This window comes from Glycine max, chromosome 11 (assembly GCF_000004515.6).
Source record: "Glycine max cultivar Williams 82 chromosome 11, Glycine_max_v4.0, whole genome shotgun sequence".
In the NCBI taxonomy this organism is placed as follows: Eukaryota; Viridiplantae; Streptophyta; class Magnoliopsida; order Fabales; family Fabaceae; genus Glycine; species Glycine max.
Window position 1 is genome coordinate 4,372,068 of NC_038247.2, and position 24,183 is coordinate 4,396,250.

At 32.0% G+C, this 24,183-nt stretch overlaps 3 protein-coding genes and 1 long non-coding RNA gene across 4 annotated transcripts; all 4 read right to left on the reverse strand.

Moving 5' to 3' along the window:
* Positions 1–5,447: 5,447 nt before the first annotated feature.
* LOC100815708 (peroxidase 10) lies at positions 5,448–7,659 on the reverse strand. Its single transcript, XM_003537297.5, has 4 exons — positions 6,950–7,659; positions 6,660–6,851; positions 6,123–6,285; positions 5,448–6,015 (listed from the first exon to the last, which is right to left on the reverse strand). Exons 1-4 carry the CDS (start codon positions 7,166–7,168, stop codon positions 5,606–5,608), a joined length of 984 nt encoding a protein of 327 aa, XP_003537345.2. The 5' UTR covers positions 7,169–7,659; the 3' UTR covers positions 5,448–5,605.
* A 3,660-nt stretch (positions 7,660–11,319) lies between these two features.
* LOC106795160 (uncharacterized) lies at positions 11,320–11,991 on the reverse strand. Its single transcript, XR_001383438.3, has 2 exons — positions 11,675–11,991; positions 11,320–11,580 (listed from the first exon to the last, which is right to left on the reverse strand). It is a non-coding gene; the product is annotated as an uncharacterized lncRNA (long non-coding RNA).
* A 1,940-nt stretch (positions 11,992–13,931) lies between these two features.
* On the reverse strand, positions 13,932–17,908 carry LOC100816259 (mitogen-activated protein kinase kinase kinase 5). Its single transcript, XM_041006781.1, has 11 exons — positions 17,871–17,908; positions 17,152–17,748; positions 16,960–17,047; positions 16,697–16,759; positions 16,437–16,600; positions 16,207–16,282; positions 15,671–15,730; positions 15,462–15,587; positions 14,702–14,911; positions 14,526–14,620; positions 13,932–14,378 (listed from the first exon to the last, which is right to left on the reverse strand). Exons 1-10 carry the CDS (start codon positions 17,906–17,908, stop codon positions 14,543–14,545), a joined length of 1,500 nt encoding a protein of 499 aa, XP_040862715.1. The 3' UTR covers positions 13,932–14,378; positions 14,526–14,542.
* A 149-nt stretch (positions 17,909–18,057) lies between these two features.
* LOC121173044 (uncharacterized) lies at positions 18,058–18,726 on the reverse strand. Its single transcript, XM_041006782.1, has 2 exons — positions 18,275–18,726; positions 18,058–18,112 (listed from the first exon to the last, which is right to left on the reverse strand). Exons 1-2 carry the CDS (start codon positions 18,682–18,684, stop codon positions 18,058–18,060), a joined length of 465 nt encoding a protein of 154 aa, XP_040862716.1. The 5' UTR covers positions 18,685–18,726.
* Between the last annotated feature and the right edge of the window lie 5,457 nt (positions 18,727–24,183).

The window sequence follows — 24,183 nt, forward strand, 5'->3', positions numbered from 1 at the left end:
GTCGTGAACACTAGTAATATCAATATCTAAGCCTCTCTTGCGACTTTGACTCTAATACCAACTGTAACTAGATCTATAATACTAAGTCTAATACCAACTGTAACTAGATCTATAATACTAATGACAAATTTGATGATGAAAATGTTCATAATAACTAATTTATTTATATACGAAGATATGTATAAACTTAAAGTATGAGATAATTTAAATTAAAACATGGAAGAAGCTTATTTACACACCAAAAAGTAACATTGCATTTATCATATGGTTGAAGGATATATAAGATGTATTATTATTGGCCTTTCAAATAAAAAAAGATGTATTATTATTGTCCTTACAAAGTTCTTCTACATGTCTCTTCAAATTTAACTGATATTAAGAGACTACTGTTCGAGAGATTCTTACGATAAGGTGTCTTTAATTATTGTCTTTAGAACATTATTAATGGAGTTTTATTCCATTTTTCTTGTTTACTATTGTTATATTCCATTCTCACAGTCCACACTCTCATAGTATTATTGATAATAAACATCACACCTAATTGAAGTTTAGTCCTATTATTATTAGGATCATTATATTTTGTGTTCTGTTGTCTTGGTTTTGAATTGGAACCTCATCCGAAGACTTAATATAGATTCATTATGTTGTTCTTGCTGCCCACTCACTACGCCATCAACATGATTCAGCTCCCCACGTACGTAAAATGTTCCTCTGCAACTTCATTTTACTTTGCCGCCTTAAAAGCAGAAAAGTACATAGCCCACACTTCTGATCCTGACCCGTATTTTATGTTTCAGCACTTGATGATCAGATTCAGCTAGCTAGTAGCCTAGTAGTATTACTTTCTTTATCGGCACCTGATCATTTTTGCTGAATTATATGCTATATTCCCTTGGCACCCACTGATTAGTCATTACAGGAGGTTAATTGATATTAGTATAATTAAGAGGTTGATTAATTAAAGATGAAGTAACACTGTGCGTCATTTATAGAAACTTAGTCAACTGTATCTAATCATTAATTCCTTCTATTAGAAATTTAATAGCGACAAGTTACCTTCTGATAATCACCTCAGCAATGTTGTAACAGGAAATAAACTTAGTTAAGAATATATATATATATATATATATATATATATATATATATATATATAATTAGAGTATTTGGCATCCAAATTAAGATTATTTTAGTGTTTTATGTTGAATAGAATCATTTAAGTTGGACTCACTTGAAACACAATTGTCATATACTAGTATATATTTAGAAACACACATACAGTACACTATCATACTTAATTCTAAAATCCTGTCCATTATTATGATTATGTTATTTGCTGCACTTGATTTCTTGTTTTGACTTGTGTTTTATATTGATGATGCTGGAAGCTGACATGATGACTTCCTGAAATGGGCTAGGCATTTGGCGCCAAATCCTGTGGTAATTATTGGCACTCCTTGTATGCCAGTGTTTTGGAAATAAGTAGGAGTCGAGCAAAAAAAAGAAAAACAAACGAACTATAGTATCTTGATAAAATTCAAATTGGATAGAATAGTGTTAAGAACTTCCGTCCAAAAATCAACAACTTCCACAAATGACAGAATTTGCCTCTTGTCTTAAGAGTTTAATTATTCATTTTTTTAACACAGACAAAATAGAGACCAGTTATCGTGATGTGATATGACTTAAGATGCACATAATGGATAAAACAAATCATTCCTAATTAATGCAACATTTTGATAGCTAGTTTCCTTGTCACTAATTGATTGCATTGTTCAAAAATCACTTTCTTCATTACACTTGAAAGAAAGTTGCAACAAATCGGTACTTCAGATATTCACATTCACACACCAATCCGTGATTTTTGGTATGCCCATAAAAGGGAAGTTAAGGTAATTGATTCCTAGCTAGATAATACATCATAAATTAAACTCAGATGCATTTTATACTTTGTCAAAGTTCAAATTCTTCGTTTTCGTGACATGGTTTAACTTGTCTAGAGAGGATAGCATCAAACAATTTTAAAGTTTAATTCGATTTACAATGGAAAGTTTGACTTCCTCAAACAATAATGAGGCATGTAAGTAAAAGGGTTTGGTAATCATGTTACTAAGAATCGAAACACGAAGGAGTTTTTAATGAAAGTCAAAGAGGGAACCTCAACGGAAAGTAGTGATGATGATGGGGAGAGTGAGAAAAAAAGGCTGAACATGCACGAAGAAGACATGGTGGTTCACGCATTGATGACTACCTACCTCAGAATTTTCATATCAGAGAGCCCCACTATTGATGCGCATGCTTACCCTCCTTGTCCCCAACAAACAAGAAAAGAAAAAAAAAACAAATATTCGCCCATTTTTTCTATCTATCTTTCTTTGTCAGGGTCATTTTCCTTCATTCCTACCCTAACCAAAACATAAGAAATGTGTATTAATTTGAAACTGCAGGTAAAGAAAAGATAGAAAGCGAAATGAAGATTAGTTCTTTGTTTGTATTCATCCGATTAATTCCAATTCCTTCATGTGATAAATCAGCGTCAGAAATTCACAAAAGTAAGTAAAATCACATGTGAGTTTAATTCTATAGGCCGGGACAGAAAATATCTTAAATAGGAATTTAACTTTTGAGCTACAACATACCAATAATTCAATGTATTAAAAAACACTACATATGCATCAAAGGCTTTGTTTTTAATTTAATACTGGGTAAAACAAAAGTAGGAACAAAAAAGAAGAAAGGAAACTAGCTCGAGTCCGATGGATCATAGAGGATGCATCGTACCGAAGTTTAAAGGAAACAAAAGTAGGAACAAGGGAGATGTAGCCCTTTCGTTGTCGATTGGTTGGCCAATGCTGCCCGTGACATCTGGGTTGGAACCCATGTTTTTCTCTGGGTGTGATTATTATTGTATGGGCTTACCCTCCCAATGGATATGCAATAGTTAATTTGCTGTTATGGCCCTCATTTGATAAAAAAAAATAACGGGGAACAACCTAAAAAATCAGAGGTAATTCTTTAAAGCAACTCATTATTTATTTTGGTGCACCACAAGTTATTGAACTATCCTTAATACAACTATGTTATATTTAGGCTTAAATGACCTTTGAGAAAATTAAGCCACTCCTCTTGAAATTTGCCTTTATTATATTCCATACTTCTCCGATTTTGAATCCTACCGAAAATCTTTTATCTTGTATTTGGATAAGAAATTTTAAAATTTCAAAGAATTTAAAATATTTAGAATTTGAATTGCTTTGATTTTAATTTTTTTTTATTTTTCAAATGTTTTGTTTGAATAAATCAATTCAAATTTCTTTCATTTTAAATTCTTTATTTAGATAGGGCAATTTAATTTCTTCTATATGCAAAACTTCAATTTTACATTTTAAATAGATAAAATTTTAATATTAAACTTTATAGAAAATAAACACAATCTAATTTTGAAATATTAATTAAAAAATATTTTCAATTTTTAATAATTCCGGAGTCAACTTGCAATCGAAAGGCACATAGAGGCCGCACTTGTGGCGGACGGATATTCCCCGCAAGTAGTCTTTGAAAGAAGACATATGATTCGTGGCTTTCTTTTCTATCCGGAGGGGCATGCGCTGAGTGAAAACGCTTACGCGGGTTTATAAATACAAAATATTGATAATTTTAATTAGGGTTGTTTTGTCTAACCACAACCAGTGATGTTTTTAAAACGACATCAACCAAGACTATTTTTTAGTCAACGTCAAATAGAATTTTTTTTGTCAAAGTATGTCGGGAATATTTGTCAGCTGATGTCAGTTGGGGCTATTTTTTGGCTAACGTTGGTTAAGTCTATTTTTAAGTTGATGTTGGCTAGATTTTTTTACCAACGTCGGCTAGGGTTTGTTTGGATAATACCGGCTAAGGTCTTTTTCGAATGACATTGACCAAGACTATTTTTAGCCAACGTCGGCCTACAAAATCCTAGCAGACGTTGACAAAAAAATCTATCCAATATTGACTACAAGATAGCTTGGTCGATGTCAACCAATAGAACTTATCCGATGTCGGCTCAAAAATAGCCCTGACCAATGTCGGACAAAAAATCCTACTCAACATCGGCTATAAAATAGCCTTGGCTGATGTTGGCTAAAAAATAGCTCTGACCGATGCCAACCAAAAAAATTCTAGTGGATGTCGATTGTAAGAACCTAGTTGATGTCGACTAAAAATAGTCATGTCCGATGTCGATCAAAAATACCTAGCTAGTATTAGTAGAAAAAACCCTAGTCAACATCAACAAAAAAACCTAGTTAATGTGGTTAAGAAATAACTCTGGTTGATGTCAGATACAAAATCCTAGTCGATATCAGCAAAAAAATCTTAACCGACGTCGGCTAAGAAAATTTAGTTGACATCAGTCAAAACATCCTAGCTAACATCAGCTAAAAAATAACCCTAGCCAATATTGACTAAAAAATAGCTTTGACTAATGTTGACTGAAAAAACCTAACTGACGTCGATTGAAAAATCCTAACTGGTGTTTACTCAAAAGTTAGTCATGACCAATGTCAATAGAAAAAATCTAGCCAACGTCAACCAAACAAATAATTGATCAACATCAACTGAAAAAACCTGGATGATAACGACCCAAAAAATCCTTGGCTGACGTTAGCAAAATTTTCCCATGACTGATGTCAATGAGAAAATAACCCTAACCAACATCATCTAAAAAAAACTTAGCCGATATCAACAAAAAATAGTTTTGGTTGACATCATACAAAAAAATTCTGACCGAAATAACATCGGCCAACGTCAGTGAAAAACAACTTATGTCGATATCGGCCGTAAAAACTTTAGTCACCCGTAGTTGTGAGTGTTGAGCGAAAAAGAGTCGTGAGCAAAAACGTGAGTTAGAGTGAACATATCCAAAAAAAGAATTTCAAATTCTATATTTTTTGAGAGAATTTGAAATCTCTCTGTTTTAGTCAATTAAAATTATTCATAAAAATATCAAAAATTAAATCTCTTTTCAAATATTCTATCCAAACAAGTTATTTTATCATGAATCATTTTAAATTCTTTAAAAAATAATGAATTCTCCTATTAAATTGTTTCATCCAAACAGACTATTAATCTTTGAGCCTTTATTACATTGAATACCCTCCTGGCCATAAAAAAAATATCATACCAACTCAAGAAGAGGCTCAAAGTATCGTTATAAAATAGAAAAGTATCATAGTGTAATATGAGATAATCTTAGGAATTCTGTGCAATTTACTCATAATTTTTTGCTATATTTTTTATTTTAATTCTTTATGTTTTTATTTTAGTCTCAGATTTTTTTATTTATTTTAGGTTCTGCTGTCAAATAATAACGTTGTAACAATAATATTTGTACATCAGTGAGAGATTTATAAGAGGAGGTATTTTTTCTTTAAACTTAACTTTTTCACGACAGAAAGAAAAATACAGTATTTGATAATTAAATCTAGTTGCATCCATTAATTATCGAAACACACAAACATGCTCCTAGGCCCTAGCATATTATTATACATTTATATAATAGAAGTCTGCATTCTGCAAAGTTTTCTAAAAGCCAACAAAGAGCAAATGCAAATGGCCGGATATATATCTAGTTAACAGCCCTACAGTTTGTTCTTATTTGCCCCTGTGATCCTGTGAGTACACCTATGCGACCCATTTTCTCCATAGATATTCCAAAGTCTCTGAAGAACATAAGAGGCCACTTGCTATACGTGTTGACCAGTGAAGCAGTGGTGCTGTCACCCAAAAGAGCCTGGTCTGACTGAAGCAGCCCCGAATTGTTCACAATGTTTTTGTAATACATGTTATCAAATGTGTTGGTGGTGACGGGATCCAAGGGAGCCAAATTGGTGTCAGAGTCAGCTTGATTTGGACACAGTTTCACTAAATTTTGTAGGAGTGAAACATCAAGTGCTGGATCAGATTTACCAGAGCCACCAAAGTCGAAGAGCCTAGGCTTGAACGTGAAGCATTGAGCAAAGCCAAGAGTGTGTGCACCTATACATTCGTTACATAGACATGAATATTTGTAAACTTGGTCTTATGATTAGCCTGCAAGACTGAAGCATATAATATAAATGTGAAGGAAGTATTAATTAGCCAACCTGAGAGTACTGCCACATCCTTCTTTTCAAGACCCTTGGATATAAACTTGGCGGTAATGTTTTCTATAGGTTCAAAGGGTGATGGCAAGTTATTTGCCTCGCTCTCACTTGCTGTTGTACCATCTCTACGACCCAGAGGCACATACCAAAATGTACCTTTACTCTGAAAATATTACCAAAGGTTTTAATATGTTTGATTTGATGTATACATTCAATATGATTAAACTATGACCAAAATCAAATAACCAACTATTAAATATTTTTTTTGTTTGTTTAATTACTCTATCATTTGATCTCTACAATTACCCCTCTTTATCTTTTAGTCCCGTCTAATGTTGTTTGAGATGAATGCAAATTACATGAGTTGTGTCACATTCATTAGACGGGTAGAACTAAAAGGTAAAAATAATTCTAACTATAGGATCAAAATAGAACGTTTTAAACGATAAACAGGAAAGTTGTTGCAACTGCATCCATGCATTTCTAATATCATATATTAAATACTATATTCCAAATAGTTAAAAATTGGTGTCTTACAAGATTAACAGCTTCTCTTGCCGCTAGAGCAAGTATATCAGCACATGACACAGTGGATGGACAAGCCTTCTCCAATGCAGACTTGATTGTGTCAATGACCTCAAATCCTCTGAGTGAATTTTTATTAGGCAGTGCGTTTTTCTCCCCCTTTAAAGTGCCCGTATCATCAAGTAGCACAGATGCATCACATCCCTTTGTAACAAAAAATGAAAGAAGCAGCACATGTAAAAAATCTATAAAATTATCCCAACTAAAAGAATAACTAAAATTGAGACAGCTTATATATTTACAATGACAAAACAATCATGGAAATGAAGGCGCAAGAGAGAAGCAGCAATTCTTGCATCCTTGGCCATAGCTGACCACACGTTGGATCGAACAATTCCGGTCAGGTTTGGACAAGTTGAGTCATAGAAATTATAATAAAGTTGACAGTTCACTAAAGGACTTAGGAACACAAGCCAAAACATTGAAACAAAAGGAAGCATATTATTAGAGGTAAACTCCATAAGTTGAAACTAGAATATGACAACGAGAGAAATTAGCTAACAACTCAATTGGAATTGCTTGTGACAATAAGCTGTAAACTAAAACCATTTATAGGAAAAAATAAAACATTTACTATCTTGGTATTATTGGAGAGTGGCAGAGCCACTATCCATGTCCCTATCACTCTAGTTTGGTACAAATCCAAATTGTCTGCTATTTTTGTTTTGGTGTAACAAGTCGTTAATGGAGTGAAGAACTTGCGTAGACCCACTTCATGAAGTTAACAATTGCTCTAAGTGGCAAGATGATGTAGTATGATATATATCTGATAAAAAAAATTTACAGCTTTAAGACTACATTCAATAAAGTACACTGCATAGTTGACACATTACGTCTCCCTATGAAGAAAATAGGGGCCTTGCAAGGGTTCAAATTTTCACACAAGTCCAATACAGAGTGAGTGTGGACTATACTAAAATAGTATCAAGCACGAGAGGAATATAGAGACTTTTGATTGTCTTTATTAACCGATATGTGACTTTATAGTTCTCTAACACTTCTTTAAGTCTAATTAGGTTGGTTTGTTTATTGCCCAGTTGTAACTTAGGTACCATCTTAGCCTTGGACTACTTTTTTTTAGTTAGGTTGTAGCTACTTTTTTATTGCCTGGGCTTGTTTTTCATATTGTTCTTTTTTTAATTTGTCTAAGCTTGTGCTTCTTGAGACTTTGAGTCTTTTTTTTCTTTTCTTTTTAATTTATTTTGGTAGGATTGTTATGAACTGTTATTAGTCTCGGATACTATGTTAGAATTTTCACACAGGTCCAACGGAGTTTGTGTAAATTGGAATGAATTTGTATCAAGCATAGGAGCTATATCGTCCAAAAAATGCAAACTAATTAGACCTAACCTCTCTATATTTATATACACTTATGTTTGTCTTTATTTACCTATTGTGTGAGACTTTATACTTCTCCCACAAAGAGTATAATCACTATCAGCGTGCTCTGTGTGTCTTGTTTTCTTTTTTCCTACTTGTCCCAACACTGCGAAGTTTGCACTTTGAGGATAAGTCGTATGCATTGAGGGAATAGGAGGAGAATTTTGAAGGCAGAAATCATAGATATATACCGAAAGTGCGTTACATTTGACTGTGTGTGTCATGTGGTGGACTATGTGTGTACAGTCATGATAAAAGCTAGCAAAACAGGAAATAATAACCATGCATTCTGTGGGAAATGACATGATCAAGTTCACGTAACTGCTATTATGTGAGATATATATGTTGTTTAATTAGTTTAAGCTAGTCAAACGTAATATTTTTTAATTAGAGCACTTTTATCTCTGAAACGCTATTGGATTGTAGAATTTTATTTCACTTGCAAATTGTATGTATGGATGATTGTGTGATATGGCAGTTGCTTATAGAAACAACTCTCTCCCTCACTCTCTTTGTCTGCCACTTCATTACCAATCGTGCAACTCCACAAGCAGGTTGTTTAACAATAAAACCTTACTGATAAATATGCTCTTAAAATAAGTTAAGTTTAACATAATAAATATATGTTTTCCTCTTTTCCCTAATCCACGACTTAAGTGCTAAACTCATTGCAAGTATACCCTACTGATACAGAGCACAGGAAATCACCATTGGAAGATCACCTCAGTCTCTTTAATTGCGAGATATGTATGTAATCACTCTCCTCTCTTTGAGCTTGATAGAGCATATTGAAATATTAACTCTATTATATATTTCTATTTCATTTTGTTAGACTTCAATTTGCTTTATCCATCTATTTTAATACATTCACCATTAAATATCCAAAGATATCTTGATGGATGTTCACCAACGGGGAATTAAAACATATATACCATGCACTTGAAAAAACAAAGTTTGATAATCCTTGCGAGTTGAACTAATTGACATAAAATAAATTAATCAACTCATGCACGCAAAATACTAGATAATGATACTAAATTGGATTAGACCAATCGCCTTATTATCGTGGACGCACTTAAAAAAAGAAATTTTAATCTTTGATTTCCGACCTGGATTCCAGTGAAGAATAGTGGGGTTTATAGAATGGATGTCCCTTTAATTAAATTGAATATCAATAGTCGATAGTCCACATTCAGCTCATAGCCTGCCCCTTGACGGTCCGTCTTCTATTCTTTATTTTTTGTTACATTTTTTTGGTATATAATCTTTATCAATCATGAATGAGTTCGTTTAAATTATACAAAAGCTTTAAAATAATTTTTATATAAGTTTTTATTTATAAAACAGATGGGATTTGTTTCTTAAAATAGATAGAAAATAATTAAATTTCTTAAGCAGAAGTTGTTTAAATAAATACACTAAAAAAACAAAAAAAATATTTATTTTATTAAAATAAATATTTATTGTAAAATAAATATTTATTTCAACAAACTCGTCTATATTTTTATAAATTCCCTTTTACACACAAGCACAAGGGAATATTCCACTCTCTTAGAATGCCTTGTTTCACGTAATAAAAGTTCATTCATGAGAATTTAATATGGAAATATTATATACCCATGTTTATTATAAATTTATCATAATTTTTTACATTTTTATTTCCATGATGATGAGAGATGAGAATGACATATTCTCACGGGAATAAGGAAAATTATTTCCTAAAATATTATTAATTTTTTTATGTATTTTTCATTTGAATTGTTTTTAATTTTAAAAGATATTCTCAAGAATATTGAAATATAATCAAACATATTTTCTTAAAATATCCATGAATAATATTTTCATATTATATTTCTAGAAATAATATTCTTAACAATGAAAAAAGATTTTACGAAACAAACTTCCCTTGTTATCAAAAGATTTTGTTGCACTTGAACATTATGTTTATTTCAATTTTCAATAATTGCTTCCATAACATTTTTTTTACTCAACACTTAAATATGTTTTTGATCCCTAATAAATATTTAATTTTTTATTTGTTTCTTAATAAATTTTGCTTTGCACCCAACCTCTACTAACATAACAATTTTGTTGTTGGTCCTTAATATTTCATTTTAGTCTTTGATAAATTAATGAATTTTACATTTATTCTTTAATAAATTAATAATTTTTTTAGACTCAACAAATAACAAATGAAAAAAATTATAAGGAAACAAACACAAAATTTCATAATTTATTAGAGAGAAAAAACAAAAATTTTGTTTTATTAAATTCAACACAAAACAAAGAATTATTAAGAAACAAACACAAACATCAATTATTTATTAAGAATAAAAAATATACTTACGCCTTTCCAGAATAATAATTTTTTAGCTACACATCATCCGTAGATTCCTAAGTAAAATTTAAGGGACAAGATTTTAAATATGAATATTTGACGCATATTAAAAATTATATATATATATAATTTCAACTCAAAAATTTTAGTTAAGTTTCAATAATTTCATATCAGTTTGATTTTCATATTCGGTGGTGATGTATAAATATATTTAATAACATTTATTAAAGTCATGTATTTTTTTTTCTAATACTTTATCACATAATCCCTTTGTTTTACTTAACTCCCAATAATTAAATTCAAGGATATGCTTATTCGCTTTCAAGGATCCTCACACCTTAACATGCAAAACGCGTTCCTTGTCATTATAGAATCAGCATCTCCTTAGCCAAGCCTAATAAACTATGAAGTGTAGGTCTTATTCAGCCCAAAACATAAGAACTGGTCTCATTCTGACAGATTGCATCACAACTGAATTCAAAATGTTTTACACAATTCGCTTTGAGAATGTTTTTTTTTTTCTTTTCTTTTAGCGTCAAATGCCCATTATTCATAAATGTTACAGTGAACCGATTAATTCTTCGAATATAGTTCAAAAATTTGTTTGGAATTACATTACTTGAATCCCACTAGCACCATGAACAATTGTTACAGTTAATATTATACTATTTGAGTATTTGGTACTTGTTCATTTTTACTATCCAGAAAGCGTATTGTGATTCAGATAAAATAACTTCATTCATCAAACATGTAAAAGGAGAAAAGGAGTTTTGCAGGCCCACTTTACTTTTTGGTAAAAGGGTCCTCTGCTAGTAAAAAAATTACTGAAATTCCCAACGCGGTTTGGATAGTATCAAACTCAAATTCAGTTGGTAAAGTAAAGGCATCCCAAAAGACAGAGAAACGAAGAATATTCATACTAAAAGTCACAATAACTAAAAATCACAACTTTTTCTTAGTTAATTCTGATCATCCATCAATTCTATGGTAATAAAGGGGATGGGAAAAGAACTTCTCGATATACCTATGTCCCAATGACTTTACATATTGCTGGTATTAAGTAATAACACTGAAATTTAATCTAAAGACTTCTAACAAAAGTTGCAGCACAAGAAATCGAAGAGACCCTGTGTACAGTCATAGCAACAAGAGCAACTACATATCCAGAAAACAAAAGTTAAAGTATTTCAATAATCAGACATATTATATCTCACATCACATCAAATTTTATAAAGAAAAAGAAGAATACCATTCATTGATGACCTTGTCTTGTGTATCATCCCCAGCTTGGTATCCGTGGCCAGAAATTTCAATGGATTGTGATGGAGGAGGTTCCATGGCTCAATTCACCTTCTCTCTCTCTCTCTGGCACTAATGGAATATTGACAAGTAAAGTTGGACACAGAAAGTGAAATAAATGCACGTGAACACGCCTATTTGTCACCAGGTCACGCCGTTACAAAAGACAAAAGAATCAAATGCCATTCTTAATCAATGATATGCCCAAGCCCAAATCCATTTCTATGATATAGTACCAGACAAATACAGTGTTATTAATATTTACTACTTAATTCTGTTTTTTAAAATGTTTATTAAGAGAATATTAGTGTCTGTCCAGTTTAGAGAGGTACGTAGAGTCAATTTTACATGTTATATGAAATACATTATTTTAATGTCAAATTGGAAAGTGAAATTCATTTAAACATATGAATTTAAGTTATGTTTTATGACTTAAAATTTACTTTAGTAATATTTAAAAGAATAGACACATATATGAGATCTTTTCCAGTAAAAAAAAAATAGACATATAATATAGCTGGGGCTACTCTCATGAAAATATTTTATTATGATGATAAATGAAACCTTTAAATTCGGATTATACAATCATATATTGATTTTTTTAACACAAAATCATATATTGATAATCACCTAAAAATGAGCATTTTTTTAGTCTTAGTCATTTAATATGATTTAATGGTCTATATTTAGATTTCAGATTTCTCATAAGAGGAATCGCATTCTAGTATAGCTTAATACAAATGCCTATCAACATGACAGAGGGAATATGTTAATTGTTACAAAAGAAAAATCACAATTATACGCGAATGTAAAAATGGATGGTGGTGATTTTTTAAAATAAATATTGATTAAAAATATTTAAAAATATGTAATAGGAAAATTTATGGGAATAACTTGTGCACTTATTATGAAATCTGCTTGCGTAACAAATAGGATTTTCCAAAAAAAAAAAGGAATAAATTACTAAATTGTTGCACTAATTTGGAGAAAACAAACCTAGTAGTTTGTGGTTTTGACTTTTGATGTTATGACCAAATAATGATCCCACAATCTGCTGAACAAGAGGCCGCAAAACAGGGAATGAAGGGCATGTAATTCTTAAAATACTTTGGCTTCAAGGGACGAAAATCTTATATTGATTTTTAAAAAAAATCTTTGATCAGATATATGTGTAGGTATATTTGTGGAACTATCGAAGATATTGCTTAGGTAAACTTTCTTTTTTATACCGAAATAGCCATTTATGACGTGAAATATTTGACATTACAAGTAGATTTGATTAAGAATACATTATACTTTCTAGTGGGAACAATCGTCATTGAATATACCTATTTATTATGCTTTTTTTAAATGTCTATTAGACAAAATTAGCTAGAAAATCAATGAAAATTGAAAAGTTAATTGTAGCTAAAAGTTAAAACTCTATTTTATTAAATCATAAATATTTCGTATGTTTTTTAAAATACCAAATAAAAAAATATAAAAACTAACTAAAATATTTTATCAAACACATTTATCTTCTCTAGAAATCTCCTAATATTTGAACAATATAAGAGATATTTTCTTTATTTTATAACTAAAAAATTATAAGAATATCTGAAACCACAAATATTGAAGATTTATTCACCATTAGTTTTAACAATAAAAAAAAATTCTTATTGAAGATTTACACATGTCTATTGATTATCACACATTATTGCACATAAGACTTTTAGTAACATTTTTTTTCTAATACTTATTAAAAATGTTGCTACAAGCTTTTTGTAACATTTAAAAAATATTATCAAATATAAATAAAATTACTAATATATTTTCGTGATATTTTATTAAATATTATATATAGCCTATATCTATATAATATTTTTAATAAGTGTTTGACAAAAAAATGTTGCTAAGGATTATTTGTTGTAGTAACAGTTATTTGAAAGGAAAGTTTCAGTTTTTTTCAATTTATTATTAGCCATTTTTTATTTCTTGCCTCATTTAAAACAGGGATCAATATAATCTAATTGAATTGTAGCCTAAGGAACTTATATCTACTCATACATTTTGTTCAAACAATTCAGCTAGAAAAGTAAACCCCTGGTTAATCTAATTCAGTTTAACATTATATGCATGAAAATTGAAAACCTAATTACATGTGTCATTAGGTTTTCTTATACGGAAATTTTGTTAAAAAACGAAATACAATGTTGTTATTCGATCAGTGTGTAACGAATAATGAACCAATCTAATGGAAAAAAGAATGATGTTATTGTCGTTAATTTTTTGTACTGGACTCGTGTGGCTGCTGGATCACTCTAATATTATACAAAATCTGCTTCTATATTCTCGTGCGGTAAACTCCACAGTGAACAAGCCTGTCACTTAAAGGGGCATCAATGATGATTCCGGGAAACAACCTGCAACATCTCCAGGTGCAAGTGCAAGTGCAAGTCACCTAAAACAAAGTCCGTATGAACTCAAGCCATTGGCATAATGTGTGAGAACTTCTCCCAGCGCAATCATTTCAAATTAAATACCATTTTTTGCTATTGCCATATTTGACAGAGACAAAGAAATCTCATTGAGAGTGTTGCAGGCGAGTTTTTAGACTTAGAGAGTGAGGAAAGGAAGTACTTCAATAGTAGAGCGAGAAGGGCACTGCAATGCCACTGTCAGATAGAAGTTATTTTGTTAGATATTAAATATTTGCCTAATCTCAGCACATGAAATGGATGGATCATGAATTCATTGTTTAAAATGAAATATGCAGGAAGATATTTGCCTAATCTATGGAAGAAATAGTGAGAAATTCTCACCTCTCAGTGACCAATTTTCATTTAGGAATATGTGCACTTTGAATAGAAATTTGATCAAGTTTATTTTCAGACAACTCACTGGGACTATGGATATCCTGCCAACATTAGATGAATTTAATACCAAATACCATAATATGACAAATACTACTGTATAAGAGTCACAACATTTATATTACCATCAAGTTTGTTCCATTATACAGCTGCATGGAAGATGAAACATCTGGCTGTTGCAAGTTTTTCAGAAATCGATGTTCTAATAACATTGAAGCAGTTGGTCGCTCTGCTGGATTTCTTATAAAGCAAAGTCTTAGGAAATCTTTACCCTCTGCTGACAATGTTTCTGGTATAGGAGGGGTATCCTTCATAACCTTAAACATAGCTGCGGCCTGCATAATTAGATGAGAATTCACCCCTAGTTAGAAAATGAATTGGACATGTATACATATAGCATCTATACTGAATCCACAAGCTGTAACAAACGAAAAAAATTGTATAAATATGCTTTAAGCTGGTTGTTAAACCAAACTTTAGCAATATAAAAAGTTTATGTGCATTATAATATCCATTAGAAAACTTCAGCATCTCACTTAAGCTTGTATAACCATGTCTAGATATGAAGTTATTGAAACAATCAAGAATGTTCTTTTAATGAATATTGGGGTTCTTATACCAATATTGAGAAGGAAATAATAACATTATATTCTCTAACACCTTTTGACACACTCTTTTATTTGGTGAAATTGATGTAGGTCTCACTAAATGAGACTCATTTCTCATTTGGTGCATCTCCTTTTAAACTAGTGGAATTCAAATAAATTTTAACCAATATCAGAAGAGAGTCTATTAGAAAGAGAATTATAATTATGTTACACGAGGCTGAAGTGCCCTGAATAGCAGACTGATAAAAGACAAGAAATTTTGTTTGCAGGTACTTACTCCTTCGTACTCACTCCAAGGAGGCTTCCCCGTGAACATTTCAATAATTGTACAACCCAAACTCCAAATATCAACAGCGAAAGCAAGGTCAGAGCTGTTATCTTTTTGCACAACCGCTTGAAAAAGCTGCATGTATGAGGAATAAGTGTCTATAGAGAACGCATGAGACATCGTGGAGTAATAGAGTTATAAACTTAATTAGTATATACCTCTGGAGCCATCCAATATGGACTTCCCTTCAAAGAAAGATCTGCAACATGTCCAGTTAGCTGTGGACATAGACATCCCAAAAGTATTATTGGGGACACAAAAGCTACTAGTGGCAATGGTATATTGGAGAAACCATAATTATATATATGTCATAAAAAAATTCAAATTATATAACGCATGCATATATAGAACTTGGAGACACACCACTTTTGTACATGTCACAAATTTACAAGTAAGCACTAAAGCACAAGATACATATTCAGCCAATAGAAATTAGCAGATGTACCCGATATTCCGCAATGGCTGTAATGGGTAAATAAAATTCTAAGATAAGAAATTTCCAAAACAAAAAATTTGGTACTTGTAACTTAGTGCCTGCATTTTGTAATGCAAATTCCCTCAGGAATCTTTTTAACAGTGAAAAGATAATCATATTGATCATACGTAGAAATCCAAAATAGTAGTACAACGAGAGAACCATTCTCTCTCGGGATATGAATATGATTATCTTTAGAAGGGGAATTCTACAACTCACGTGCTTGGCCATCCCAAAGTCAGCAAGCTTAACAACACCAGCAGAATCAACTAGCAAGTTAGCTCCTTTGATGTCCCTGCACACATGCAACAAATGAAAAAGATAATGACATCAGATGTTCTAGTTCCAAATTGAATTAGTAATATCTGAAAGAATGAAAAAAAAACTAATAATTTTTATAATGGTTACGCAAATATCTGGTAGATATTTCTCATGCACGTGAACAGTACCTATGAATTGTTTTTTTGCTATGCAAGTAAGCCAAGCCTGATAGAATATGGCGCGTGAAATTCCGAACAACACATTCTGTTATTGCACCACAATGTTCACGAACATATTTATTCATTGAACCGGGATGGACATATTCCAAATAAATATAAAACCTGTCTTCTACCTAGTTAAAACACAACCCAAAGATATTAGTAAGAAGTTCTATAAATAATGAATAATTTTAGGCAACTAATCACCATGAATAGGAATTCTTCCTTACTATTTCGCTACCATAATACTGCACAATGTTTGGATGTTGCAGATGGCTAAGAACTTTAATTTCCTGGAAAAAAAAAGGTAGAAATTGGTAATGAGGATGTATAAAGTGAATTATAGAAAGGAAATAATTTTGGGTAAATAAAACACTTCATATAGCTAAGGTGAGACAATCTTAATTAAAAATACAACATGGAAGTTAGTGTATTTTACACAGTTAATAAATAAACAGTTGTATATACTCCATTAACTATTGAGATGAATAACCTGCTCTAACTGCTTTATGCACTCTGCAGACTTTGGATCATCAGAAAATATTTCCGCTTCCTTCATTGCACACAATGCTCCAGTTTTTCTGTGAGGAAAAAAAAGGAGTCCTAAATGAGCTTCAATTCCAAGAAAGAGAGAATGGAAATAGCATTAATGCTTATGAAACTTGTACTAGATAACATAGCATACCTATTGGTGGCAGCATAAACAGTTCCAAAAGTACCACGGCCAAGAAGTTTCCCTTTTTGCCACTGGTTTTTCATGGGCATGGGTTCAGTCTTAGCCAAGGGAGGGGAAAAGGTAGAAGAAGATGGGGAAAGCATGGGGGCCCCAGGCCCAGCCCAAGGAGGCAAAGGTAAGGGGTGAACAGTGAGAAGAGCATTGGTTTCACGACGTGCTATGGAGGTGTCAAGGGATAACCTGGGGGGGATGGATAGAGAAGAAGAAGGGCCAGTTGGGCTTTTTGGATGTGGGGCAGCGAGGCTTTTTCCGGGTGGGCTTTGGTGGGGAGAAAGAATTTTATCGGTGCGTAATGCTGATAAATCAAAGAAAGCGGGAGGTGGGTGGGAAGTGTCGAATGTGGGCATCTCTGGTGCTGACCAGAACTGGTTTCCTTTGGGTGAGACGTAATGGTATGGAACAAAATCATCGTTTTTCTTAATGCAAGTTTTCGGACTGGCGAAAGGACTCGTTGGAGCACTTCTTGCAGGGAACCAGCACCCATCTCCTTGACTGCTTGTCTCCGCCTGCTCCACACTTTTCACTGCCTCTTGCCTCGCAAAAACACTGTACACACAAATCCACCCACCAATCACCCAATAAAATTATAATTTCAAACCAACAATAAAGCTTTATGGCCCTTGAAATAAACATACTCTTTTCAAATAAATTAACTCAAAACCTTGTACAAGCTACCAAATCCTCCCACACCAATCCTAATATTCATAAATACCTCTGTATTACAAATATATATATATATATATATACATTTTTTTTTTGTCTCTCTTCTAATTAATGTAGTATCATATTACTTTTTTAGATCTATATTTCTCTCTTAATTTATTTCTTTGTCGTCTTGTACACCAATTTTTTTCCTCATAATTGACCAATTGGTTGAAAGGATGGAGAAATAAAGTACTTGACTACAAACCTGCAGAATTGGTTACATTGCACACAAGCACAATTAATAAACATTTAAATACGAAAACATGAAAAATGATTTTAATAACGACCTACTAGTTACATAATGAAACCGGAAACCATGCATCATGCATGCACCAAATGAAATGGGAATCAGGTTATTTTATATTACCTGCGCATTCGAAAACCAGGGCTGAGGGTGACATCGACGGCGGCGGCGTCAGGTCTGTCGACGGCGGCATCTTTGGGCGAGGGAAAACGGTAATCAGCGTCTCTGGGCAAGGGCAAAGGCTGAGGCTGAACGCATGAGGTGGAGGAACGATCGAAGGTGCTGGGGGAGCGAGACAAGGGGGGCACGACAAGGGCGTCTAAGTCGGCGATGTGGGTTAGCTTCCTGGAACGCGTCGACGTCGACCTTTTCCCGAAGAACCAGGCGGAGCGGCTGTTCTTCCTGGGTTCGGAGGCAGAGGACGTCGAAGGGGAAGACTTTAGAGTCGCCGAAGAAGATGAGGACGAAGTTGATGTTGATGAATTAGACTGAGAATGAGAATGGGAGAAGATGAGGGTAGGGAACCAACGCATGGCGATGGATATATTCTACAATGCTTCATTGTGCGTATATGATAGCCATTGTTGTGCATGCAGAGGAGAGGGAATTAAGAAATTAGATCATGGATAGATTTGTCTTTCAGCTGCGTTATTATTGTTGAATCTGTTATGTGCCCATGCTTCTGCAGACAAGGAAGCGGTTTTACCAACGCCAAATCCGGGTGCTGCCAGATGTGCAACCCTTCCTACCTTTTCTCTCTATAATGCTGACCCATCATCACAAGATTAATACATACGTATTCAGGCCTCTAACTCTATTCTCTTTTTCCATCATGCATCATGTTAATACCTGTATGCTCTATTATTATTCTAAAACCAAAAATCTTACACCCCATTTTTGGAAGAAAAACAAAGGAGAGAGACAAACTTATAAATATGATGAAAATTTATATTAGTTTTATAAAAATACTTTTATTCCAATCAATTATACCTACCAACTATTAGTTAACTTTGCTGGGAAGAAAACTAACGAAAAAATTTCTTAAACATAACTTTAATCATGCATTCATCCGAAACTTCTTATCCATTTAAACCAAAAAACAACTTTGTGGAAAAATGGAAGGAGAACGGAACAAAATAGTAGGAAACAATGTTTCTCAAGTAATTTATTTGAATATCCTCATATAATACAACATGATAAAGGACAATCAATCACCAAAGGAAGTTCATTTCACTTCACCGAACAAAATATATGAGTTATTGTAATTTTTTATTCGTTTTTTATTCCACCGATAAAAAAAAAATAATAACAATCAATCAATATTTCAGTTAACTGGAACCATGTATTTCTCAAAATGAATTACATAAATAGCATCCTCCAAAATTTCAAATACAAATCGGGGAAAAGCCCTTCTACGTCAATCAAAAGGCAAAAGAATTTACCACTGCACTATCTTGGACCCTGTGGTAAGAAGCCTTGCTATGATTTATTATAATATCAGCGGCTGTCCAATAAATAGAAATTTTGGGCTTAAGGCTCCAGGGCCTTGAACTATCACCATTTTCCAGGCCAATCATTTTGGGCCTTTCAAACTGGACCTCACTTGGACCTAAAGTAACGCCCGGTTTCACATAATTAACATTTCCTTCGAGTAGTTTTATCTGTTGTTTATTAACAAACTGGTAATAATGACAAAAAGAAAAGCTTGGTTTCAAAGCTTAGGTTTATGTTGGAACTACAGTTTATCTGTATGTGTTAAAAAAAAAGTGGAATGCTCACTAATGGTAATGCCGATTATTCATTTCGTACTAGCACCCGCCGCACACGCTACCGTGCGTGCCATGCGAAAACTCCAAAATCTTTTGCTTGCAGAGCAATAATGACCTTTTGTTTATGACCCTCTAAAGAAGGAGACAGAGAAATAGGAAGAGTGGTTTTTCTTTTTTTTTTTTTTAAAAGGACGGCCTAACTTGTCTACTTTTCTTCTCTTAATATTGTTATTAAGATATGATGTTCGATGAAATATTAAGAAATAATCTTTTAATATTGATTAATTGTAAGAAATGAAAATTTAAAAATCATCAAGGTACTAAAATTATAAAAAAATTATTCTATTTTCTTATAAATTACAACTTTATTATAACTAAAATAAATATATTTATCAAAATTATTATCGTAATTTGCATTAAATATTAAATAATTCTCTATCATTAATTTGTTTGTCTGACTAAAAAAACTCAATCAAAAATAAATTTTATATCTCACTTTTAAATATTTATTTATTAAAAGAATCATTTAATAAAAAATTCTATATTATCTTAAAAATATTTTTCTTTCAAAAATAAATATAATTTTCACTATTAACACCTTCTAATGTGCGATATCAACATCTTATTCTTATGTGTGCATTATTTTGTACTTTTTAAACTTTTGAAGGGTGGAATCATTTTGACAATGACTGTGAAAGCCCACCACCCTCTTAAAACTCGATTGCTCTTTTTACCCTAATAGGCTAATAATGCCTTTTTCTGTCTTCTAAGCTGCAGTTGCTTTCAGCCCAAATAACTTTCTGGTGGCCATTGGGGATGCTTCATTTTGTTTTTTTAGCTACGAGCTTTTCCACGGTATGCGGTGTGTGTTTTTTTTTTTTTTTTCTTTTTTTCTTGTGCTTTTGTTGGAAAGCTTTTCTTGTATTTTAATAAGACAAAAAATCAACTAAAATGAAATATATTTTTATATTTTTTAATTCTAAATTCATTTATAGAATAAATGTTTCTGTAAAATAAAAACATTTATATATACAGTGTCAATTACTTAATAGTTAAATACTTAATTTATTTTCCCTCAAGAAAAAAATACTTAAAAATTATTTTAATTTAGCAAACACACCTAAATTTGTTGAAGAATAAATTAGCAGTGACAAAAAATTGTTGCAGTTAATGTTTTTATTATTTTATTAGCTAAATGTATCAGTTAAGTAGTTAAACGAATCATTTGACAGAAAAACATTGTGAATTCTTGTTAATTAGCCAATTGTATTAAGGAAGGTTTATTTTATTAATTGTAGGTTCTTAAGCAACTTCCCTAATCGACTAAAGTAGTTGAAAGTATGGATAGAGCGAAAAGTAAAGGTATAAACTGAAATGCGGTAAAGTCATAAACAAAGCTGTAAAGACAACAGTGTAAAGACAAATGAAAATAAATACTCATGCGGTAATGTCTGAATTATTTTATACTAGTTAGTATTAATTTATAAGTTGAAACTAATTGTTAACTGCACCGTACGTGTAACAGGTTGTTTCCATTAAAATTGCATAAGATCTCAATAAAATAGTGGTCCATGCATTTTTGGATTTGAATGGCTAGGCCTTGGATGGTCATTATTTGCAGTGGAAATTGTTGTTTATTAGTAGAATTGAACTTTATAAGAAGGCTCAAATTTAACGATCATTCCCGTGCTCATAAAAAAAAATGTCGCTTCTTAGAGGTACAACTTTTAGATGATTGCAAGCAGCGCCTCAAGATTCTATCAAACATTTTGGCTTTGTGAGCCAAGAATTGCATTATATATTGTTAACATGTTGTTCGACTTTAAACGTGTTGCTGGGTCTGGTTGGTCCCTCTTTCCTAGTGGCGTGTATGATTAGTGAAGTTGTTTCCCAAACTCACCATACCCTATTGATATGTTTGACAAATATGCTTTCATAAAGTCTAACATGGCGTTCTATATGTCCTTTTTTATTGTATGAGCGTTTTATATGTTCAGACACTACAGGAAATCTCATCATTATAGTAATGTGATAAATTTACAGGAATTTAATTGGGAAAAAAAAAAACATGACGGTGCGGTGAAAATAAAATGATTCTCTCAAACAAGGTAAAATCTCAGTTACCAACAAGAAGAAGGTTAGGGTTCCCTTTGGGGGCATAGGTAAAGAGATGGAGTGGGGTATTGGTTGGCTGAGAGGACAAAAAGGTAGTAAAATCAGACAACACAGCAGAGCAGAGCAGGGGACGTTATTGATGGCATCAGAATATTCATGTCATCCATTTAATAGTAATAATGACAATAAAGTTTCCTTGGTATTCATTCCATCATGTCAAATCCATGCACGTGATGGACTCCCCAGTTCTCCTCCCATTTTCTAAGTCAACAGCGACAAAAAGCATTAGGAAAAAGGAAATGACAAGGAAGGAGAATTCAAGTTTTGGAGGGTTGGGAAATAATTGAGTTCCACCCATATGAGACAAAACCCAGTGCTTTGAGTGAATGTTGCTGCAGGGTCACCTGGTCAATTCTCATGCAACTAATTCATCACACATATCACATCTACTCCTTCCTTCCTACCTTTTCATTTTTAGATGATGTTCTTTTTGGAAAATATTTTTCTCAAATTTTTTATTTATCATTTTAAAATATAAATTAATTTTTTAAATAATATTATACCCTTATATAAATATACAAATTGAGGTGACGAATTGAACGTGTACTCTCGACATTTAAAACTTGAAACTGACATTTCCTTTATCCATGTTTATTTCTCATTTAGTACGGTTGGTTAATTAATAGTACTATCTTTTGTATTCTTTTTTTGTAAACGATCATTGGTGTAATGTGTATTTTAGTGATTGATTTTGAAACGAAAGTATTTTGTATCTGAATGTTTTTATTATTGTAAAAGTAAGTTAGTAATGCAATTTAATATAATTTTTTATTTAACACAAAATATTTTTTAAAATTATTTCAACTCAAAATGAATTTCAGATCCAAAATCAATTCATCAATCAACATATAGTATAAAATATGTGAACATTTAATCAAAATCACATTATTTAATGTTTAAATGAAATTTTAAATAATTCAACATAAATCCAAACGTTTATGAAAAAATAACATTCCTCTAACTATAATTACACTATACCCTTCTTCAAAAAAATTGCATTATACTCATTTACCAATAATTTTTGTACGAAAAAATATTACTTTAATTTTATCATCAAGCTACTAACCCGCTTACGCTAGAGAACACACTTGTTAGGGAGTTCTAAAGCTTGATATATGAACTCAAACAACCCTAATGGGCCTTTGTTATTATGCGTAAGTTGGTGTAACTACAGTCTACAGGATTAAGCCTATTTATGAAGTGTGTCCTTTAATTTGGCCCATACATAGCGATTCTCACCTTTTCATGGGGTCTAATGTGTATCTTACCTTTCTCGCATGTGAGGAGAGGGTGTTGCTTATTACACCTCAATCATGTCTGAGACAGGCGTAGAAATGCCCTCGGCTTGAGTGTTGTATTTGCCTTACTCCCTAGATCATATTATTAGAGTTAATTCTACTAAATATTTCTAATGGGTTAACCCTTATTGTTGTCAAATTGGGTTGTCCTTGTCCATAACTCTTCAAATATTGAGCTTAAAAAGTATGGACACTTATCATTTTTATTTAGCCAATCCGACCAATAAACCTTTACAATGAATAAAGATTTGTGGATAGTCAATGTTAATTTACACATTGAGAGGGAATAAGATAGAAGAGAAAGAAGTGATAATGTAATAGGTGATATAATGTGCCAAAAAGAAAAGAAGATAGAAGAAAAAACAGTGAGAGATATCAATTAAATAATTATAGTTTTTAGATGTTTATATTTTATTGCTTCTTTATAACAATATTGTACAGTATTTAACGCAAAAAGCTAAATTTCTGCAGCCTTTTTTTTGCTTTGTAAACTCTTATATTTAGCTTTTTTTTCACTGACCTGTACACAATTGTGTGTACCGCGGATTGACCTTGTTGATCGAAAAAGCATCCATTATAGAGCATTTGTGGATGTAGCTGATTAATTATTGTACTTAATGGAGCGGGGTGTTGTCGAATCATGACTTCCGATAATTCAAAATAAAGAAATAAGTTTGGATCGGTTCAATTAATCGATTTTTAAAATTTTAAATTTAAACTAAATTAGTTATACTTGGTTTTGTTATTATATTTATATTTTTAAATCTGAATTAATTCGATAACTCAATTA

What these genes read in the sequence shown, in the direction of transcription:
- LOC100815708 (XM_003537297.5), bottom strand. Translation starts at nt 7,168, where the DNA reads ATGGAGTTTACCTCTAATAATATGCTTCCTTTTGTTTCAATGTTTTGG. An exon ending in TCCATGATTGTTTTGTCATT is followed by an intron (nt 6,852 to 6,949) that starts GTAAATATATAA and finishes TTTGTTACAAAG; the next exon opens with GGATGTGATGCATCTGTGCT. An exon ending in GGATGTGGCAGTACTCTCAG is followed by an intron (nt 6,016 to 6,122) that starts GTTGGCTAATTA and finishes ACGAATGTATAG; the next exon opens with GTGCACACACTCTTGGCTTT.
- LOC100816259 (XM_041006781.1), bottom strand. Translation starts at nt 17,908, where the DNA reads ATGAATATTAGGATTGGTGTGGGAGGATTTGGTAGCTT. An exon ending in GCATAAAGCAGTTAGAGCAG is followed by an intron (nt 16,760 to 16,959) that starts GTTATTCATCTC and finishes TTTTTTTTCCAG; the next exon opens with GAAATTAAAGTTCTTAGCCA. An exon ending in CTTGGAGTGAGTACGAAGGA is followed by an intron (nt 14,912 to 15,461) that starts GTAAGTACCTGC and finishes CTAATTATGCAG; the next exon opens with GCCGCAGCTATGTTTAAGGT.
- LOC121173044 (XM_041006782.1), bottom strand. Translation starts at nt 18,684, where the DNA reads ATGCGTTGGTTCCCTACCCTCATCTTCTCCCATTCTCATTCTCAGTCT. An exon ending in CCTGGTTTTCGAATGCGCAG is followed by an intron (nt 18,113 to 18,274) that starts GTAATATAAAAT and finishes CCAATTCTGCAG; the next exon opens with GTTTGTAGTCAAGTACTTTA.